This window comes from Corvus moneduloides, chromosome 11 (genome assembly GCF_009650955.1).
Source record: "Corvus moneduloides isolate bCorMon1 chromosome 11, bCorMon1.pri, whole genome shotgun sequence".
Taxonomy (NCBI): domain Eukaryota; kingdom Metazoa; phylum Chordata; class Aves; order Passeriformes; family Corvidae; genus Corvus; species Corvus moneduloides.
Genome location: NC_045486.1, coordinates 9,868,960 through 9,891,859, shown reverse-complemented (window position 1 = coordinate 9,891,859; position 22,900 = coordinate 9,868,960). Strand labels below are relative to the sequence as shown.

The 22,900-nt window shown below is 42.2% G+C and overlaps 1 protein-coding gene across 3 annotated transcripts in view; it reads right to left on the bottom strand.

Moving 5' to 3' along the window:
* ARIH2 (ariadne RBR E3 ubiquitin protein ligase 2) overlaps positions 1 to 22,882 on the bottom strand; it is a 36,287-nt gene extending 13,405 nt beyond the window's left edge. Inside the window, exons 1-5 of one of the 3 annotated variants that reach the window (XM_032120433.1) lie at positions 22,797 to 22,871; positions 21,804 to 21,931; positions 18,607 to 18,954; positions 5,947 to 6,014; positions 4,202 to 4,265 (exon numbers count right to left, since the gene is read on the bottom strand). In XM_032120433.1, the coding sequence (XP_031976324.1) occupies positions 4,202 to 4,265; positions 5,947 to 6,014; positions 18,607 to 18,855 (381 nt within the window). In that variant the 5' untranslated portion in view covers positions 18,856 to 18,954; positions 21,804 to 21,931; positions 22,797 to 22,871. Of the gene's footprint in view, positions 1 to 4,201; positions 4,266 to 5,946; positions 6,015 to 18,606; positions 18,955 to 21,803; positions 21,932 to 22,796 lie in introns of all 3 variants that reach the window. The other 2 variants (XM_032120432.1, XM_032120434.1) reach the window with 2 other exon arrangements.
* Between the last annotated feature and the right edge of the window lie 18 nt (positions 22,883 to 22,900).

Sequence of the window (22,900 nt, the reverse complement as noted above, 5' to 3'; positions counted from 1 at the left end):
GAGCGTTTATACAGAGAGGGAAGCGAATTCACAAACTATCACCTCCCATCTCTTATCTTCTGCCTATGCTACATTTGTCAAAACAGGCATTGTCCTGTCAGCTGGAAAGGATTAAGAGGGTTAGTTTCAAATCAGGCATAACTGCTATTACTTCACCAAACCACTGAGAGTAGTCTGGTTTCTCCCTATGTAGTGCAGAGCTGATCCCTAGACAACAGATCCAGCCTTCGACACATCTCCACTCACCCTTGGGACCTGCAGAACTAGGTCTAGCCCAGCATCATCAAAACCAAGGCTCTACAAAGCTGTCAGCTGGAGTTTATGCTCCAGTTTTTCCCTTCACAGAGGAAGTCATATAATCACTTTTCATCCACTTTGCTACTTGTGGAGAAGCTGGTGTGAGCCTGCCCTCGGTTTCCATGCCGATCCCTGGATGCCAGAGACGCGGAGCACCAGCACCACGACACGCAGCCGCATGGCTGACAGAGCTGGATTTATGGCACGGCCACATGAAAGAGGAGGTAATGCAAATTTGTTCTAAGTGGCCTCACTTACGGACCAGAAAAATATTCACTGAGTCTGTGATTGCACTGATTGCCTGGATTAGCTGCTCAACCTGAACAGCGCATGTGCTACCTCAAACCCTTGCAAGCTGCCTCTCTGAGCTCACCACTACAGCTTCTCCCTATGGGGCCAGTCCCTCTACAGACACTCACTATGAGTGCAGGTCCCCAAAATCATTCTGCATTACCAGCCGAAGCACACAGCACCTTGTTCTAGCACACAGACTGTAATGAATTGCTGAGCAAATCAAGTTTAAATTAATGTTTTAACCATAATACCTTTCTTCCTAAAATAAAATCACCATTTGTAGGAAACTGGAGAAATTATTAATGGCTCAAAACAACTGAAGTGTGTGTTTGGGTGGGGGCAGGACAAGTTCTGCAAAGGTGGAGTGATCACCGCTCCACATCCCACCTACCGGAGCCCAGAGCCTCTGGTCCAGGCCCAAAGTGGACCAAGCCACTGGAACACTGAAAGCCCCACCTGTGGGGAGGGACCAGAACAGATAAAAAGCCATGACAAGGGTGTGCAGCCCTGATGAGTCCCACTGCCTTGGACCTTACAGCAGCTGAGATTGCACTGGATCCAAGGTGGTGACTATTGATGTCTCTCTCTTTCTTCTTTCTTCTCCTAACTTCCTTTTCGTGAAATCTGGATGGATTAGAGTTTGCTAAGTCAGTGCCTTGCCTTACTTTAATTGGATGTTGCTTTAATATTTGCCAAGTCCCTTATGGTCCAAAGTTTGTAAATAAAAGGTTGCTATTCAACCTCCTGAGAAGTTTGTTGTCTTCTCCTGCACTCTGCCCAGGGGTATCAAAGTACCTAAGCCCCTTTCAAACAGTCATTGAGCAAGCTCAGGGTGTGACAATTTTTCAGGTGCAGTGAGTAGGGTGTCCTTGAGGACAGTGAGGAGCTACTTTCTACTGGGATAACAGACAGAGTGCTGGACAAAGGAGAACTGTTACTCAGTCAAAGCCGAATTTTCCAGCAGAGAGATCGTGGTAACCTGGGAAAGTGTGATCTTGAGCTAGACTTGCTAAAAGATTATAAAGCTCATCCAGCTTTGAATGGACAGAGCTGGGCTGAGGAAAATTGGCATTCTCTGGGTGCTCTTGTGGAAAAAATAAAGTATTTGGCAAAAAAGAAGAAAAAAAATTGGTAAGGGCAAATCCATAGTCTGCACACTTTTAGGAGCTGCTTTAATAGCTCCTCAAAGAGATAAGCACAGAGCTAAGCAATGAGATAGTGTGGTGAATGGGTCTGTGACTGAATTGGCTAAAATATTGCAGGTGACCTTGGAGGCAGAACACTATACCCAGCAGAAAACACATAATGAGTTAAATGCTGAAAAGAGACTAACAGAAAACTTGCATATTTGACTAAATGAATCCCTTGTAAGAGAAAGAGGATTACATTTGCAGATTGCCTGCTTGAAGGGGGAGGATTTGAAGAATGAGGTGGGGCTTTCCAGCCTCACTAAAGAGGTGGAACTTGCTGATGAAGATTTCACCTGCCTCTATCCTTGGGAGGAGCTTGATACAGCAAAGCCAGACCCCCAACCTCTTCCTAAACTCTACCCACTTATAAAGACTGATGCTGTTTACGACAGGGAGTGTGAGGAGGCAGCACCCACTGCAACAACAAAACAAGTGCCCTATTCTGCAACTGAGCTGGCTCATCTGCAAGAAAAATACAGCAGGCATGCAAAGGAAACTGAAACAGTATGTTTGGAGGATTTCAGTGATGGGGGGAGACAGCATAAAGCTTTTGGAGGAGGAAGCACAAGGACCTTGGGGTCCCAGAGTGTCCTTCACAATGCACCATGGCAGACAGCCCAAAGGGCAGCCTACTGGGCAGGAGGTTTAGACCCCTTGGAGAGGGGAGAACCCATCTCTATCCCCACTCCAACACTGGGTAATCTCAGAGAGAGTATGCAATAGGCTGCTTGCCTCCAATTAATACATGAGAGGGGTCTTTTAACCTGTCAGTCTTCTCCCATGCTGTTGTTTGCTGAGCCAGAGAGAATAAACCCCCTGATTAAAGGACTACCTGACTCACTGAAGCTTTAGGCAACTCAATTGCTTAGAGCTTGGAGCTGCTCGTGGGGGTTGAATGCAGGCAGGACCCAGTCTTACATGGGGGCAGTTGGCAACCTATGGCAGACAGGTAGGGTTTGTTGCAAATGAAGAGTCAGACTGCTGTCCAAAGGGCGAAGCTCAGGGAATGTATGGGTAGCCACAGATGCTCATGAGAGAACACAAAATTAACACCAGATGGAGAGCTCTTTCTTTTTAAAACCAGTCCAAGTGGGACTGGGTTTTCTTTTCTCTCTCCTCTTACAGGTATTTCATGAGAAGATTATTGGCCATGAGAAAATGAAGTGGCAACAGGACTGAAGAGTTACACTGTTCTTCACTGCATCAATTATTTGCAGGCATTTTGTCTCAGTAGTTTTGTCATGTTTATATTTGTAATGTTTTGTCTCAGTTTTGCAGTATGTATAGAAGTTTGCCTCAAGCATTGTTTCAGGTTGCCGAATTGGGTGAAAAAGATTCCTATACCACTTCCTAGCTCCTTGGAGCAAAATATTAAACTGTAAATTAAAGTTGTGAAAGTGTTTGGCCCAAACCCCAGGACCCTGACTGAAATGATGTGCTGGTGGGTCTTCACCTTGCCTGCCAAAGAGGTTGGAATGGCCCATTGCAGGGGGAATACTTAAGTGACAGCTGATACAAGACTCAGATAAATCTTGAAATACATGGACTAATTTGCAGGCATGTCAAATTAGAAAGATTTTTTTTCTTCTGGACTTTAGGCAGGTAATTTGAACCCATGAAGCTTACATTCCTGTCAGCTTAGCTTTTCCTTATCTGCTAGTTACAAGACAGCTCAGATGCCAAATCTGAGATATTCTCTCAACCACAATCTAGAGTGCTTCCCAGATGTAGTATTTTATCACTCAAAGTCTGACACGTGGCAATGTGTTCCTAGGGTAATTCTGCATTGTACCAAGACACCTACCATGAATGAAATCTATAAAAATGCAACAGGAAGTTTCTATTTAAAGGCAGGGGGGAAAGTATCTGAAGATCTGTGTAACTGGCTACAAAACACAAGTTCTTGGTTAAAATATCAGCACTGAACTGACTCAGCAGCAACACAACTCATGGGAGATTTAGCCTAAGCATCTCTGAGTTGAGCAGTGGAAACAGTCACCTCAGGTAAAAAAAAAGATAAAAAAATTTTAAAAATCTGTTCCAGACACAGACAAGCTCTGTTCACTCTGTACAGCCAGAACTTCCTTTCAGTGTCTTTTACCAAGAACATAATCTCAAGAGGCAGCCAAGCCCAGGCACTCTGCTCCTTCCATTGTGTGCCAAAAAATGATCCTAATTTTCTTGAAGAAAGTAGTTCTCAAACACTACCTGCAAGCCAACAGCAAAGCTGCTATTTAAATATTAGAGACCTCCTGAATGCATTCTCATTTCAGAAGTAAACCCAGCAATGAATTAGGGTGTCAGACCTGAGTTTGCAAAGGGTTAACATTGGACAGAGTACACCATTAGTAATGCAATCCCCCATGAGGGGGGTCAGAGGTGTCTGCCAAGGGAACAGACGGGATAGTTTGCATACTTACATGTTTGGATGAGGTGGGCTGAACTCGTGCTTCTACTAGCAATTGGGCAGCATTAGACTTGTGCCTGAAAAGGCAATTGAAGAATGATTAAATCAATTTCTGAGTGCATTTTGCATTGTTAAATTGATCCTTCTTGCCTGAATAAACAGTTGGCTCTGTGCAAATAGTAGGGTAGTTTTCAACATGGAAAGTGGAAATGTCTCCTGTGTGACGCTCCTTCATAGAGTGAGCTGAGCTCCCATCAACAAAACTTTGTATGAGAGTTTATTCAGAACCAGAAATACTATTTCTCCTGGTAATGGATTAACATTTCCCTTATACATCTTGAGGAATAGTTTTTTACAACTATCTCCCTCCCCTGTAAAACTATTTTTAAGCTAAGATTTTCTATCCACACTCCTAGAGCAGTCCTAAGCCCCTGTCCACAATAACACACACCAGTGAGGCTCCTGACTGTCTCCTATTCCTCTGTAAAATCAAGCTGTCCTGGTTAAGTCTCACTTTAACTCCAGATTATGGTCTAGTTAAGCATTTACTCTGTGACAGATTATCACCCTTTAGGTATATGAAGCTGTCTATTGGCAGCCATAGAATTAAACACATTTTGCTGTTTGTGATTTCCTTTGTGGATGAATGTTTATATCTCACTGAATTCAGAAACAGCAGCATCACTGTTGTGGCCTTGCTGTAAGTCCTCCCTCCTCACCAGCACTTCTTAGTCGTACTAGTGAGCTTTCTTTTGATAATGTCATTTTGTACCAAGAGAGAAGTTTGAGGACTAGATCAACTGGAGAACAATTTCCAAATTAATCGCTTTAGAAGTAAACCCTTCCTCAAATTTCCTCTTGTTTAGGTCTCCTCAGTTAACCTGCAGGATCACACTGAGCTGCTATGCAGGAATCTCACCCTCCTTGAAAAACTTTCACAGGATACAAGGTAATCAAGGAGGCAACCGCATCTATGCATAGGATGCATTTTCCATACGTTCTCTGGATGAAGTTGCTGGCTACAGGGCCAAAAATGTCTGGGCAGAATGAGTCAAGCTGATATGCTCTCTATTTTCGGACAATGTTCAGTTCTGAGCCAGTGTTTTGTGGAGGGGCCGCCAGCCAGCAGTGCCTCCCAATACACTTCCCGCATATGTTTGGGCAGAGTCCGAGTCCTCTTTTTGAAATCAGTTGGAGGGCTTTGTTACAGTGACAACTGACCAAACAAGGGAGCTGCAGTGCTCAGTTCTCTCACACTATCTTCTCCTGCTCTCCAACTGCTGGCCAGTTTGGGGAAAAAAAATCACTTAATGTTAAAAGGAACAAAAACTTCAGTATGAACGTACCATTAAAGACTACATCAGTATAGAGTCAGTTCTCCTTTATGATTTATGGCTCCTATGTTCAAAGCAGAACATATGTTATCTTCATGTCTATTAAATAAATATAGATGCAGCACTCTCAATCTGTTATCTCAAAATTTAAGACAAATCTATCTAGAGGGTTCCTAGCATAACAATAATTCCTAATTGAAAGACATTTACTGCTACTATCCTCTCCCTGTTTAAAAATTTCTTACAGGCAGTGCAGCCTCAATAAATCAGTAGTTTTCCCCTGCTCCCTAAAATGGATTGCATGTCCTGCTTCCAGGTCCAAAGACACTTGCCAAAAAATACACCTATGGAGCACCCTGAGCATTTCTACAAAACCAGGGGGGAAAGCACTAAGCACAGAAGAGATAAGACTATTTACACTTACCTTTCCAAAATCTCTGAGATTTGCCAGTGGAAACTAACTAATACTAGCTTTGCAACAGCATGTGATACCTAGGTGGAAAATAAAAGACAAAGAAAAGTCAAACCTCTCACATTTTGAAGCCACACCTCTGCTTAGGAGTATGATTTTCACATAAAAGTTGTATAAACACAATATCCCAGTGATAACCAATTCACATTAAATTACTAGACATGATGCTCACAGCCAGTACATCTGCAATATAAAAGTTGGAATGAAGTATGGATGTACCAAAAACTAACTCATGTACTTCGTTACAATAGCACAGAGAGGAAGGAATCAAAAATGCACTGGATTAGCTTAACTGCTCATGGAGCCCCACATGCAGTCCTGACTGTCATCACCACTCTGGAAGGCCAGACTAGACTGGGATCATGGTCTTCACTAAATGCACTAAGTTGGAACCCCAGGGCAGACAGATACCACTTACTGAGGTGGAGAAGCAGCAATAGGCTTTCCCCATACAGCAAAGGGTATGGGGAAAACACAAAACATTTTGCCAGCCCTTCACTGTAGAGAAGGAAGTTATACACCGGAGTGGAGAGAAAAATAGAAAACTACCGTGACAGGACCTGTTTCCATGTAGAGCTTGCATTACATGGACTCTTGGCAAACACTAGCACAATCCGTGCTAGCCTGAGCACCATCAGAGTACTGCAGCATGACATTTAAAAGTCATGCTACAAGGGTACAAGCAAACAAGTTCCCCTTCATTTTACGTATTAGTTTATTTCAGAAGAAAACAGACTTCTCTGGTTGCACAAAAAGACTCGTACCCACCAAGACGACAGACATCTGCTGATGGACCTTCACCTTGCTTCTCAACCCCTTCAGGTCCTAGAGCTCAAACAAAGCAGGTGTCCTCCAAACAACAGACCTTTTCCTGGGGAATTCAGAGGGCTGACAACGCCTGTCTCCTCACTGCCATTTGTGCTAGGAAGCACTTGGGCAAGTTTGGTGTCTGCACATTCTGCATTCAAACTCCCTCTGACACTAAAGGGCTCTGCCTCCTGCACTCCAAGATGAGCTATCACCAAGGCACCTCCCTACTCTGCTCACAGAAGACAACTCCTTCTGTTCTAGCTGCAGAAGAGCTGCTTTTTTTTTTCTCCTAGAGAAGCTGTCAGTCCCAATCATTGGCTGAAATGTCACAGGCCTTCTTTAATCATGCTACAGGTGAATCACAGTATCTGATGTAATACACACAGCACACCAACACAATCCTGGAAGGAAAACCAAGCAATGGTCACTCCTACAAAAACAGTTGGGCTCTGCACACCTAGGAGCAGAATATTTATTACTCTTCTAAGTCAACCCTGCTGAAAAGGTGCAGCTTCACAACACAACTGACCTATTGCTGCCACATGATACTGGCATTTTCCAGTGCTGGACGGTTGGGTCAGCAAATTAAACCAGGACACGAAGCAGATGTGGTGTTTAATTGACTCTTACCCATCTCTACATTCTGATGTGCCCACTTTGCTGGCCACTAAGAAATCCCAGCAATAAAAGAGCAATTTTCAAGGTACAAACAACCCTTTTTCTAGGAGAACCAAAGCATCAGCTCATGCTGTGTAAGATCTGGCATGTCACCTTCCTCAACTTTACCACGGATGTGATATGACCCTCTGAAAACAAAGGCTGCCAGGCAGCATTGCCCTCCCTCCCGGCACAGAAGCCTGTGATTAGATGGAGAATGGCACACAGGGCTGCTACTGCCAACACACACAGTCTGCATGGATGAAGTGCCACTGCCAGCCTGGGACGGGTTGTTATCTTAAGCCCCCAGCCTGGCAGACCCAGACAGACACCTCTGACTTGTTTGTACAAGGAAAACATCTGCATTTGAGTCTGTAAAACAAACAACCATCAGGAATGTGGTCTCTACAAGACTGGCTTGCTACAAATGCAAACCACATGCTAATGAATCATTCTTTAACAGTAATGAAACTATTTCTCAGTAGCAGTAAGGAAAAACTACCATCCTGACAGAAGAAAACAAACTACTGGACTTAAATGGGAAGCTGATTTGTAACATAGGAAAATGTGTATTTTTCAGTTGGATTTTCAGAGCCTGAGGTATAGCATTTGTTGCAGCTTCACAATTCCATGGAGTTACTCGTTCCCTGAGGAGGAATCAAGTACATTCAAGACTGAAGATGTACGGAAAGAGAAAGACAAATACCAGCAGACATTTCTGAAATCTAACAAACTATCCTAACACAATCAAATGCTTTTGAACCAAATTATATGTCAGGCAAGATGTGGAATTAATGCTCCAGAAGGATGCCAGACTAACAGATCTAGAAGAATAACAAAGCCTCTGTGACTATTCCTATTTAACTCCAACTACAAGCACTGACTGGATCAGCTCTAGTGCTAATTTTAGTACTTCCATCATAAAAGTACACAAAATTATAACATTTTCAATTCATAAAGCCTGATTCATGACATGAGACCACTTTCATAAAAGCCCTGAAGCAGAAAAAGTTTTGATACTACCTGATCAGAGTGCATGTGATCTTGCAAAACAGAAGTCAGACAGTTTCAGCAACATACGCACAGTCTCCTTGGCACAGAACTACCAGTTCTTACAGATTAAAGATAGGTAACATTCAAACTGTAAGAAAGAGGAGCAAACAACTGATGATGCTAGGGCTGTGCCTGCTGAGTGGAGTCTCACCACATGCTATGTCCTGCTCACCAACAGCAAGGCTGGGAATTCAGAAGACAAATGTAAATACCATCAGGGGCCAACACTACTGAGGAGATTCCAGAAAACAAGCATGAGAAGAAAAACAAATGTTTAACAAAAGCTTGCTTCTATTGATTAGCAGTGCTCCCCAGCCTCTCCTCAATGACTGTAGACTCACAATGACTGAATGATTGTACCAAGTCAGCCAGTTCTTCCACAATAACACCCCAGAATAGTTGAAGTATTTCTTTGTAAGCAGGAGCAAAAGCATGCTGAGCACAGAAAAACACCATTGCAATCAGAAGTTTGGTCCATGCGTACATAATTCATTATCTTACAGTACTGAAGAAGGAGAGTACAGAAGCTGATACGGCTGGCACCCTGTCCAATAAAGCATTTCCTGGACAGTCAGAAGTTTCACAAAGTGAAGTAGTTCAAACTTATAAAACACTTCAGAAAGAGCACTGATTCAGTCCCCTATCAGTCACTGGGTGCCACAAGATCTCAGGAACAGTAATGCTTTGACTCAGACACAAAACACATTAAAAAAAAAACTATGCCTCTGATAAATTGTCTGCTTTGTTTAAACTTTCCTATTCTCATTTCAGAATGCTAAGAACCAAAAAAGGCAGTAACACAGCCCACTTGGTGTCTTGCTGGCAGCAGCTCCTTTCAGTGAAATGCTTCTACAGAACCCAGTGCAGAGGGGAATGCATATTCTATATGTTGCACTATTTCAGTATTTGCCTGCAACCCATCGATTATGCCAACAGCCTACATAGCCTGACTTCTCCAGAACTCCTCTATCTGGGATTAAATTTATTAAAGTTTAGAAGCTGAAAGCAATAGTCATGCTAAATTTTTTTTCTTTTCCTCATTCTCATTTCTCCATCACCAGCTTGAAACTTTAATATCAAAGATCAGCTCAGTCAAAATATGAACCTGGAAAATTTTTGACTGAAGACCAGACTTCTTTCTTCATTATGTGGCAGCAAAGCTGAACAGACAGAATCTCATCCAATCTGCCATTTCCAGCCTTATTTTAAAACAGGAATTTTATCACCTCCAAAGCCTCTTCCAAACCTTCACCAGTTTAAATCTGACTTACGGAGGGCTGCTGATTGCCAGGAATGGGCACCAAATGTTGATCAGTGCACTGGAAAAGGGGCGCAGTGCCTATGCACAGAGCAAGGGTGCCAAGAGGAAACTGCTCTGCATAAGGAAAAGATTCTACAGGAGCTGTAAAAACAGTCTGAAGATTTTATATAGTGCTGAACAAAATTAGATTCTGAAAGTGGAACAAAGTAATGCCATTGCACCAAACACAAATCTATCCATTTTCTGGAAGAGTGCACAATATTTTTTTCCTTATTATTTCCATCTCCATTTATCTCCTAGGTTCTTTACTCTCCAAGATAAGCAAAATTCTCACACTTCTGAAGTGTGAAAGAGAGTCTGGCACCCTTTAGGACAAGAAAATATCAAAAGAATTTGCAAAGAATCTCTGCAGGTACCTTGCTGTGTTCAGAGGGCTCTAAAACAATTGTCTTAACTTGCTTCCTTAGATAAGCCAAGGTGTTTGGAGAGCTGATGTTTCATCTCTTTACAGCAGAAAATCTTTTCAACCATGCTGCCTTGACAGTTGGTAATTCAGACAGAAATGTTTCCTAAAAGCTAAAAAACCTCCATCTTTTGCAGAGCTTATATTCTACAGAAATTGCTCATGCATATTTATATTGCATGCATATCTCATGAGTTCATTTCACTTTTCTCAAAGGGAAGGCCTATTTTTTGGAGGTGTATTTCAATCCTCATTTCTGCAGAGATATGGTATCAGGAATTTAAAACAATGATCATCATGTGATTCTCAAAGAGATTCAATTCAGAATGAGTTGTAGATTATAGGATCTGGCTGGAGCTGACATCCCATGGCTTTGCACCAAGCTGACAATTCCTGCTAGATCAGGGTTACACTGAAATGTCTGTCCAAGAAGAACACAAATGTGGCACAAAGAAATGTAGCTTCCATTTCTTTTATTTTCCCTAATCAAAGCTTTTTATACAAATAGATTGAAACAAATAGGATTAATCTTGAGAAGCATTTGTTTTAATCCACAAATAGTTTTTGTTAGTTCTGCAATGAAAGGATGAACTTCAAAAGATACTAGTTTGTGTGTTGCATCCAAACCTCTAAAAACACACTAAAATTCTTTAAAACAGGAAAGGCACACAGAGCAAAAGCCTCTGCAATTGTTTCTGTTGGTGAGAAACTATGGCAAAATAGAGACTGAGCTGAGCTGGCGGTAGAGTAGCACCTTAGAAAGAAACCATAATTTGTATTGAGTAATTTCACTGAAGAAAAAAATCCCTTCAGACATGCTTTACTTCAGGATGCTGAGGTAAGGAAAGTGACCCCACAAATGGAAAAAAATTCATTTTGTACTTGTTTTTCTTGTGGAAAGTAGATTTGACTCCCTCCGTGCCCCACTGGAAAAATTATGTGACTGCCCTGTTTTAACTGGAGGGTTTCTCAGAAAACTGCAGAAGTATCAGGAATTAAGAAAGGGCAACCAAAAGGGTTTTTTTGGACCATATTTTCTCCTTTGATCTACCTCTTGTAAGCAGACTTCCAATATGTAATCCTAGCAGAAAACTCAGGAGGTTGCAGGGGCTTGAGATATGATTCACATCACCTGCCATAAACACCCCAAGTGTTCAAAGTCTTGTAGCAAAATCTTTTGTATCTCTTACAGGTTTCTGAGCATAAGAAGGTTGTTTTCAAAACTGAACTCGAATTAATTTCACCTAACAGGAAAAACAGACAATCTTACAACAAAATCATATATACTGCATTTCTTTTTTCTTGTGTTCAGAAAAAATTTTTTAAAAAATGAGAAAAAGCCCTCCACCTTTAAGTTTCACACAGAGGATTGATTATGATTTGTCTGACATTTCAGGCCCTCTCCTGATTAGACTGCAGGCTGCAGCAGGTAAAGAAATGCCATTTAAGAGACTGTAGCTGCACTCTCAATACCATAGAAAGGTTTTGTCAAACAGCACTCCATGAGCTCTGCTTCATCACATGGTTTTAATCTGTACCCCGTCACTCACCTTCTGGCATGCAGGTGTCAATCTGCAAGATTAGAAGCACATATAGGAGGCAGAGTGCAGTTTGGGAATGACAAACACTGTTGGTGTTACACCACAGTTGTGAAGTTGTCAGTGCATAACCTAGTTGGCCACACACTGAAGAAGGGGGATCTGGGGTTAAATTCTGGATCTTCACATTTACACATTGCTTTAATCCACCCACTATCCTACACAGGACAGCAACAATTTCAGCTGCAGCTGCCAACAAACAGGATCAGTAGGACTCAGCTAGGAAATCTCAACATACGTATTTCTCAAGCTGTTAGGCTATTCTTCCTGAGGAAATTCAGAAATAAATATTAAAAGAACAGAAACATTTCAGCAAGCTGGTATGCCAGAAGGCATCATTACAAAACAGCTATGAGATCCCTTCTTTGAAAGATTTAGAGCGAAAGAAATGCAGCAAGAAAGCTGTAAGACAGCACACGGATATAAGATTGACGTGAGACTCCCCAGCTGTCCTCCCTGCAGTTATTCCTTCCAAAGTAACACAGTGTCAGAGCACCAGTGCCCAGCACGCGCTGCACTGCGCTCCCTGAATGCTGCCAACACCCAGCAACACACCCCACTGCACAGCCCCTGCCGAGGTGCTTTCCCAGCAAAACACAGGAAGAGTGGACAATTCCTTCTGGTTGAGAGAGAGGATGATTCAGAAGGTGCACAGGGAAGAAGTGTAATAACCTGAATCCACACAATCGTGACCAGTAGCTCAGAACACTGGGCAGCCAACCCAAACTGGGAGCACTGGTGTGGGCACACAGCCACAGTGGAGCAGGGCTTAGGTAACTTTGCAATGAGTAATCCCTGCTAAATCCCAAATAACAGAGTCCTTCATTCAACAACCGCAGCTCTAAGGGCATTTTTCTTTTGTTATACAAAGATGAAGAAGAGGAACATCTGCTTTACAAAACAGTGTTTCACAGTGCACAACACAGCTTGTTTCTGCTGCACCATCCTTAATAGGCACAGCACAAATTGGGCAAAGTGTTCAGCTGCTTCATACTGGTCCTGTGATCATGATGTCCAGCTGTAAGCTTGCAACATGAAACAGTTACCGAGAGATTGTTTTGGCATTTTTAATGACTTGTGTCTTGCCTCTACCTCCCACCAAGATCACACTCATCAACAGCTGCGAACAGATTTTTTTGCTCACTGCAGTCATACTGGCTGTAAGATACACTTAAGGTGTGAATCACAAAGAAATGTGTGGGCTATAATCACCCTCCACATTTGTGGCTCATTTTTCCAGTCAAGTTGAGAATTTCAGCAGTCCTGGGCAGTAAGTAACAAAATTGTTTTCTTTCCTCAAATGACTCTGGGAAGGTGTCACAAGGTTGCATGGTCTGGGCTCTCCAGCCAGCTCTCTTATTCTGCTGACCAAAAGTCTACAAAAACTTAATGCATTTTTAAAATACAAAAAGACTTTTATGAGCCAAACCAAAACACACTGAAGACAGTTACACTGACGTTACAGTCATACTCATGCCCTCTTGATACTACTGAATTGTGAATCTGTAGGCAAAAACCCAACTTACACATAGCAGAACTTCCAGGATTTTTCTGTTTGGGAAGAAAAAGCAGGTAAAGGATAAAGCTGTGTCTCAAATGTGAGTGCTCCTAAGGGGTACAGCTTTGGACTGGATGTCCCACATAATGTTGGCTTGGTGCTAAAAAACACAGAACACAGTACAGATATAAACCTGCATGTCCTGACTAATCTAGTGGTTTAAGGGTACTTAAACAGTGTGTTCTCTCTGCCAAACAGCACCACAGGGGTTCTGTGAAAAAGTCAAATCTGCCTATTGGGTTCTACCATTTATAATAAATTATATCTAAATATTTACTGCTTACTGATACTTACCAATGTTGGTGCTCATGGACTTTAAACATAAATTTTTGAAACTGTTACGTACATGCATTTTAATATTTCAAGGGGGTTTAATTCCTCTCCTGCACCTGAGGTACTCAGGCACAGCGAGGCTTTAATCCTGCCATTTTAGATTGCATAAAGTTCCATGAAGTCATTATGGCATTGAAAGGATGACACTGCAGCACTGCAGGCTGGTTCAGATAAGCAGCACCCCACAGCACACTCTGGGCCATGGTTTGGACAGTGATACAGCACGGCACACATACACCAGGGTCCTGACATGTGGCTCTTTACAGACACTTTGTGATTGCAGGGAACAGGCTCCTTCAGGAAGGGCTGCTCACATGGGCTGCCAGCCCCCATGCACATGACCCTGGGTTTGCTGGAGATGGTATTTGCAAAGGAGCACTGCCAGCACTCACCAAGCAGCTCCACAAACTAACTGCTCTGTGTCAGCGCTACCGGAGTGTGTGCAGCAGCCTCAGAGGGCTGTGTTTTCATGAGCAATTACTAATCTGGTTCCATGAAAAGATGCAACATCAGTATGGTGAGCCAGAACATACGAAAAACTGGTTTATCTATGAAAGATCAGTAGTGATAACATGCATTAAGAGATTCAGAATTATATAATGATATCAAATACTTTTTGCATCTACCAAGGTTTACTCTTCAAGGGACAGGGCTAAAAAAACTCACATCACAAGCTGTAATTTCAGGAAGCATAGGAAGTAAGCTTTTTGCTCTCTGATAAATATTACCAGATTACTCAAATTAGCAAAGTGAGAAGTATAAGTTCTTCAGTCTTACAGTTCCTTTGGTTTTAATAGAAAGATGTCAGTACCAATTGCCTGTAAAACAACATGACTATTTTCCCTTGCTAGCTTGCATGTGCAGAAACATCACAGCTTCCTCATGACTGACAATCAGCTAAGACCCAAAGTCATGGTAGTTTTTCTTTCATAAATTCTAATTGCAACTGTTTTATCAGGTGGTTTATAACACCAATTTAAAAAAAAAAAAAAGGTAACACTAGAAAACTCCACCTCATCACTGAAACAGAGAAACTATTGCCAGTTATTTGAAACATTACAGATACTCCAGACATGTATGGAGACCCTCAGCAGAGCCAGGAAGCGTCATTCACAAACAAAAACAATATGACATCATCATACACGTAATTGCTTGCCAGTGACAGGGTCAGCTTTGTTTGTACAACTGCTGAGTATCACACTGTTTGCATGTACTGATAAGCCACTCCAGGACCCATAATCACTCAATGACAACTCACAGAGTTATCTCAAAAGCAAAGTTATTACTATACCGTTTTAATTCATTATTTTTGAAAGATGCTGTATCTTATAATTATATCTATTTCTTAAAAAGAACTGTTGTAAATTCATTTGCTGGTCTGCAGGCAATACAGGCCACTCTGCTTTTGAGAGCATTGTTCTTCGCAAGTGTTGACTGTGGTCAAGTGACCTTTTGAGGAATTAAAAGTGACCTACTTCAATTCACAGGCCTTTTGGTCAGAAAAAACACAGTTTTGGGTATTAATTCGAGATTTTCTTCTGACATGTTTCACCAGAGATAGCCTGTCCTATTTAGTCAGGGTATTAACTGAACCTTCCTCAGATCTTCATATTAACAGTACTAACCAAAGAGCAAAGATTTCCTCTTCTTTTCCTTGAAAACCAATGAACTCAGAGTTCTTACTAAAACCAAAATTAAGGAGAAACTTTCAGAGTAACACTTATTAAAACTCTCTAGCTTCTGTACGGTTCTGGAAAAACCACTAATGCAGTTGCAGGCCTGTGATACAGCACGGCTGGTTTAGTCTACTGCTGCCTTGTTTGCAGTGACTTTCTATTCAGATTTCCCTGCCTGACAAAAAGCAAGTCAGAAGAATTTGAGGCAAAAGTTTCCTACGACAGTAAGAGATACAAGGACATACATCTACCCACACGCAGGGTCTTATGCTTTTATCAGACCTTCGATTTTAACTGAGTGTTGTCTCTAATTGGGATAGACAAATCACAAGCACTTTGTTGAAGAGTTTCTCTTTCAATGTTGCATGCAAACTTTTAACCATGTGCAGGGTGTTCACACCTAACCTGAAGCTAACCAGGCAATGCAAGGTTTGCTCAGTTCAGTGCCTCCAGCAAGAATGAGAACAAGGTCAGCTGTAACTCATGGGGAATGCAAACAGCCAAGAAGGTTTCCAGAGACCATCCTTTACCACAACACTTTAAAATAAAATAAGAATTTAACAATCAGTCTGAAATAGCTGAGCAAAACAGCTTGAAAAACAGTTAGTGAGCAGAACAAATGAAATACTATCTATTTAAACTGTTATTAGCCACTAACAGCACAGATTGCAAATACGAAGATGTAAAGCTCTGAAATTCCCTTTCTGGTCCTTAAAGTGTGTAGACAGTATGTCACAGAGAAAAAACCCACTCAATACATGTGTGTGTGTCCCCAAGTTTAACCTTCAGAAAGTGAATCACCTAATGACAACAGACAGTGGCAGAACATTCCAACACAGCTTTGAGCCCATCTATTGCATTTATTTTTAATTTGCTTTAGGGAACTATATTAATCTATTAATTTCTTGTGATAGTAAATCACTCAGATACCAAGTCATCCATTGGCTTCAACACTGTACCTCCTGAAGACAGTCTTTAATTTACCTTCAGCTTTCCCTGCTGGGGCAACCACTCTGCCTTAAGTACGAGCTAATGCTGAAAAAGCACCACGTAATCAGTATTTATCATAAGGCAAAGGAGATGAAATCAAAATTAATTAGATGCTCAAAAAGAACAACCATCACTATCCAAGGAAACCCAAAACATTGTGAAAGGTAGTTTTAAAAAGAAAAAGCAGTTTTTAGAGCTCAAGCAAATTAATAGAAAAGAAGTTAATAAAATTCTTTTAAAAGTCTATCCCTGTTTACTCGTATCCATTAAGTCCATGGAAAATAATAACGATAAATATTTTAGCATGCTCCATTCCATTTCCTTCTTCTCTATGCTTTCTAATTCAATATTAATTCTTTCTATTACATTTTGTCTTAGAAAACTAACAAAATCACAAGTTTCCTTGGTGGGGGAGAGAGGGGAAGGAAGACAGGGTTGTTGAAGAATTGTAAGCAAGTATGCCAGGAAACAAAAAGCAAATGCTGCAGATACACAACAGATATCCAAGAAAAGTGCAACTGTTGGACTACTGCTGCTGGAGAAAAGAGAGTTAATGTGGCACTTCAAAGGCTAAAGCCTGAGTGTGTGGCTTACAAGATCACAGCTTTTCAAACTGCTACTCATATTCAATTTCATCTTTTCATGCACAAACCAAAGTGCGTAGCACTTAATGTTAAAAGTAAATATGCAGGCATATTCTTGATATAAAAGAAATCCAAATTTTCTCTCCTTGGGTCCAATTTGGGATGAGATTTGAGCTAGCAGGTTGGTATAGTCTGGCAACTATAATATATGCTCAATAAGACCTTCAGACCTTCTGAAAATTTTATTTTAACTCTGGAAGCCTGATTTTAAGGACTGAAAGTATTGCTTTCTGTAATTTAGTTCAAGAGAACAATATGGCAGGGGTCACCTTTTTGGAGGGTCTTCCATTTGAAGGCAGACAATAAGGCACAGAAAAGCTGTTCTAAATCTTAATTGCTAAGAACCTAGAGCAACTGGCAGCTGGATCAGAAGTGCTGACCAACTATTCTCATTTGTACTTTTCTGTTGTCTCCTGCTTCTGACAATCTGTAGGGAACTACAGGCATTCAGAGCTCAGAATGCACATTTTGAAGTAATTACAGAGACAAGTTTAAGAGCAAGAAAAACTTCCTTTTCTGAGGTGGTAAATGCTGGGAACAAGCACAACAGATGGCAAAATCATCAAATTATGGGTGCCCTTTAAAGCCTGTTGCTTATGATCCACAGTCCTCAGGCTTTATGGCTTTACTGTTTCTACAGGACATTGATGTGCAAATAAAGATCAAGAGATCCCTCTCATTTTAAAAATTAGATTGGATTCAGACTGAAAGAATTGGTATCAAAACCTACCCAACATGGGTTTTTTACATGCTGCAGTCACCACCTGTCCTGCTTTCAGGGGCTGTTCCAGAGAAGAGCAACCACTAGAAGACTAGAACACCGGTTTGTTACAAAGTTGACGCAGCAGCAATTTCAACCCAGCATTCACATCTAGAGTCTAGAAAACTGATTTCGTCTGGCCTGCCTCCTCTTTTGAGATACTACAGTAATCGGTTACAAAAAGAGAAAGAAAACTTCACAGAAGTCTTATTGAGCATAATACCACGGAGCTGACTCTTAGTATGACTTTTCTGTGAAGTGAATTAAGTCACACCTGTTCCAAGAGCTAGCAAGTTCACTGTACTTGAATTGCTGTCACTGCAACAGTAGGGTTAATACCTGGCATGACAGCTGATCTGTCTTTGAAAGTCCATGATTATTCTCTCAGAACCAATCAAGAAAAGTGTTTTTGTTAGAATTACAGAGTTTTAGCATGTTTTCCTATTTGTCAGTTATCTTCTCAAACACAGGTGTACCAAACTGCACCATTTATGGTTTGATTTCTTTTCTATATATCCTCTCTGCATTACTGCAAAGAGCTATAACTCGGGAATTTTGGTCATGAAGCTCAGTTCTGTAAAAAAAAAGAATCAACATTCAGTAAGGAAGATTTTTCAGGCCCCAGAACCAGTACATAACAACTGTAAACCTTTGAGTCAGTTTTGAACAAGGGACCTTCAATAATGCTCCTCCAACCCCCCATAACAGCAGTGTTGCCACAGCTTTTATCACAAACTGTATTGTCAGCATTTGCCTGTTCAACCACAGACTTGTCTTACACCTGTGTTAATGCAGAAACCTTTCCTCACCTTTAACGTGGCAGCCAAGCTGGCCATGTGCTCATTCAGAGTGCTCTCCGACTCCTTGTAAGTCAAGCAGGTGAACTGATATTCCTCTGGATCAAAGGCATCTGCTCCCTGCTGCTCCACGTCGTTAGCTACCCCATCATAATAATCCTCAATATCCCCAGGATCCTCATCCTCTTCCTCCTCCTCGCAATTAGGGTCATAATCCTCTTCATTGCTGTCAGAGCCCTGGCTGTTCATGTCCACGGACATCTTAATGCCCTGCCAAACTGCAGACCAGGAAAGCAAGCGCAGCTTCTTTTTTTTCCTCCAAACTTTATCGTTCTTTTGAATTCATCTGAGCTCTGTCTCCTATGGGAGGAAAAACAATTTTTTCTGTGCCTAAGAAATTGTAAGAGGCTCCATCTCAACATCAAACAGGTGATCAAACAGCCAGGAACAGACCAACCCAACGGCCCAGTAAAGAGGATTCTGCTGTGCATGTCCCTAGTTTGGATCCATTGTGACTCTTGCACTTCCAAAGCCAAGGCTGCTCTTACAGGACAGGTCCAAAACCTCGGAGGTTGGGTTATTACAGTGCATCCTAGTCCTCAGTGCAGGCCCTGAGACTTCTGACATTTGGAAATTGGCTGCATAACTTTCACTACAGATCTTCTCAGAGATAAAACAGAATTTATGACAAAGTTTTTTATCAACAGCCTGAAGTGCTGACGAACAGCATCCTATCCACTTAATTAACAGGAAAAACACAAACCTCTTAACTATGACCATAGTAGCTAGAAAGACAAACTGTGATATCCTGTACAACCTGTGATATTCTGTACAAATCCATCAAACTGTGATATCCTGTACAACCTGTGATATTCTGTACAAATCCATACTGCTTCAGAACCACAGACATTAAGCGGGACTTAGGAAAATAAGACCAGCAAACAGATCTCTCACATACACACAATTTAACAGCCTTCAATACCATCTCAAGAAAAAGAAATTGTGAAACTAGTTCATCCCTTTAAACCGGTTCTATTGGATGGGATGTGGCTTGGACTTTATATCTGAAGGGGGAAATAAAATTAATTCTCTCATTATATTGCCTTCTCAATATATGCTTATTACCTTCTGAATGTAGAAATGCTCAGGTGTTGACAGCTGCTATTGAAAAAGAATCAGAACAGCTAACTTTTCTTTGTTTTTAAGATTCTCATTTGTTTTAGAAAATTCACATATCTGATAGTTATCTGAACTACAAACCTTCTGCTTGTGTAACTGAACCATATGAATTTGAGCTCTGAAAGATTCAGCACTAAAGCACGAATCAACCTTGAATTATGGTCATCTCATATTTAGTAGTAAATTTAACCAAATTTAACCAAATCATTTAGAGAGAATAAATTAAATACAGAAGAATTAAAACAATGCTGTAACAAAATTTTACATATAAAAACACATATTAAAATCAAAGCTCTATTTTCCACAAGCAGCATGTATTTGGTTCCTTAAATACATTCCCATTTTGCATTACTACGTTGCCAGCACTGCTCCTCAAATATATTCCCTCAGTATTGCAATTTGTAGCTGCTGGGGAAACCATAATCAAGCTTTGAGAATCCTGACTTTAGAGTACAGGAAATCTCAATCACAAATTTTCATTATTTTTCCTCAACTCATTTGTTTTCCATTTCCAGTCACCTGACCAGGCAGCAGAGAATAACCAGGAAGAGATGTGATGTACAATTAATTTGAGGGACTTCAGTGAGTTCAGGAGATACAAACCTCCAGAGAGGTTGAAGACTAGTACCTAATTACACTATTCCCTTAATTCTGGTCTTCATTCCTTTCATTTGCCTCTTGATTCCTTAGCTATCCACAGCATACGTAGCACACAAATAATTTATAGCACTGCTTTCCACAGGACTTCAGAGGAACAGGCACACAGTCTCTCCATACTGGAAAGAGACAGATGTGAAATCTGATTTGGCAGACACAAGGCAAACCCTCATCCCTCCCTCTACCCCGCTTAGAGTCTGGGCTTAATCTGCATTGACACTGAGCTCCTGCATAAAAGAAGCAATGGATCTTTACCTGCTAAAACTTATGTTAAAAGAATGACTTATTTGAGCCTCTAATCCCACTGTGGACTATCGAGAGCCCAGTGTGCAACAGGTTTGTTCAGCCACCACAAAGCCTGAGCAAGTTTCACAGGCCAGGGAACTTCTCAAACTCACTCAGATCATTCCACACTCTAGAGAGAGAAAAAAATAATGAAAAGACTGGGTCCTCTGCTATTCCAACACATGACAAGTCACATCCAAGGAGTGAGATGTTTGTAGATATCCAAGTAGAATAATGGGCCTGCCCAGTACCTCCCAGTTACACACCAGTCACTGGGGAGGGGGTCAGAGGAGTGCAGAGATGTCTCTCTGTGCCACCAGCACAGTTTTGTGAGCAAACAGAGGAACTGTTTGCAGAGGTAAATGGACATAGCGATTTATCAAGGAGAAAACAGTCTGCAGGACTAGGTGACTTCTGTGACCCAACATTCTAGGAAAGAGCTCACTTCCAGCATAACTGGACACCACACTGACACAAGTGAGGGAGAGGAAGGATAAGGTACATGCTCTGTGGACAAAGCAAAGGAGGGTACTCGGAAAACCAGGAACAAAACTCACCCCACCTATGCTCAGCCCAATGCCCAAATCAAACTCTCTGAATACAAAGACAAGGCAGAGCTACTACTTGATAGCACTAATTTTTAAGACAATAGAGATGTTAAACTCAAAAGATAAGGTCAAAAAAGCATGGATTATTTAGATTAAATAATTACCATAACTCCCAAGACCAAATTATAAATTTTAAACGATACTTAGATCACTTTCCTACCAAAGGGAGGATGAGTCCTCCTTTTACCATCTTTATCCACGATACTCCTGTATCTTTACTAGCAGTGATACAATTTAGTCGCCTCTTTTGCTCCAGTCTCCTGCAGGAACTCCTGAACATACCCACCCCTACCCTCTGCTGTCTCCTCCAACAGTGATGCCCTTTCCATGACTCCTGCTTTGCAACACAATACTTAACAAGGTCTTTTGAAACAAAATGCCTTCAAAATGCCTTCCATTATGCCACCACATTATGAGATCCCACTTCATTCCTTATCCCACTACAACACTCTTTTCCTATTTCTTGCCTTCTGTGCCTACCCTTGTGGGACTCCTCTAATGACTCTTTTGGCGGAGACTCCTCCAATTGGAGAATGCTCCTCCTCTTTTTCTGTTGATATTTCACAACCATTCCATACGGTTTTTTCTTCTTTCACCTCTTTATTTATCTGAAACAGAGAAAGTGCAACTCAAGTCTGCCTCCTGAACTCCTTATCCATGTAACCTTTAGACAGGCTAACACTCTCCCTCTTCCCTGAAACCATCCACAGCCTCAGCTCCACACTGGCTATCAATGCTAATTGCATCTTCAGCTATGTCACCCAAACCCATAATTTGTGGATCATCCCCAACTGCCTCCTCACATATGCAGTGCACATCTCGCCATTCCTCCTCCACTGTTTTTCAGGTAAGGCATTTTTCATCCAAAACCGAGAAACCAGAAGACGCCCTATCCTCTTCACCACAGATGACTCTGCAGGGACCGCCTTGCAGCCATATCACACTCCCCCCGTGAACTGCCTGTTTTCCTTCCTCTTGCCAGCCTTGGTTCACACTATCACGGCTGCCTTGTCCTTCCCAACTCATCTGATTCGTTTCATTCCTGCCCTTTCTAACCTATCGTCGCTTTTTACGAGTTGTTTCAGGGATACCTACGTATTCCACGGCATCTCTGGGCTCGGGCAGAGCGGGACCCAGCGCATTTAAATTACCTCGGGTCCATTCTTTTGGAATGCGTGCGAGACCAGCCCCCGCGCTTGTCCCGCACAGCCAGAGCGCCACAGACTTGTGGGAGGGCAGAGCAGGAACACCACGGGAGACAAGCCGTGCGGGGAAAGCCCGAACGGCGGCGGGGCGAGGAGGGGCCCCCGCACGGCCGCCTGGAGCTCGAGAGCTCCCGGGCTGCGGCTTCTGCCGGGGCGGAGCGCCGAGCGCAGCACTGGGCACGGATAAGCAGCCTCACATCCCTCCCGCCGGGCTCGCCCCAGCCCCAGCACGGCCCCGCCAGGAACCCCGGCACGGCCCGGCACTTACCGGGCGGGCGGCGAGAGCGGCGCCCCGGGCTCCTCCTGCGCGCCGGAACCGCCGGGCCCGCTGCGTCACCTCCGCCGGGCGGGGCGGGGCCGGGCCGGGCCACA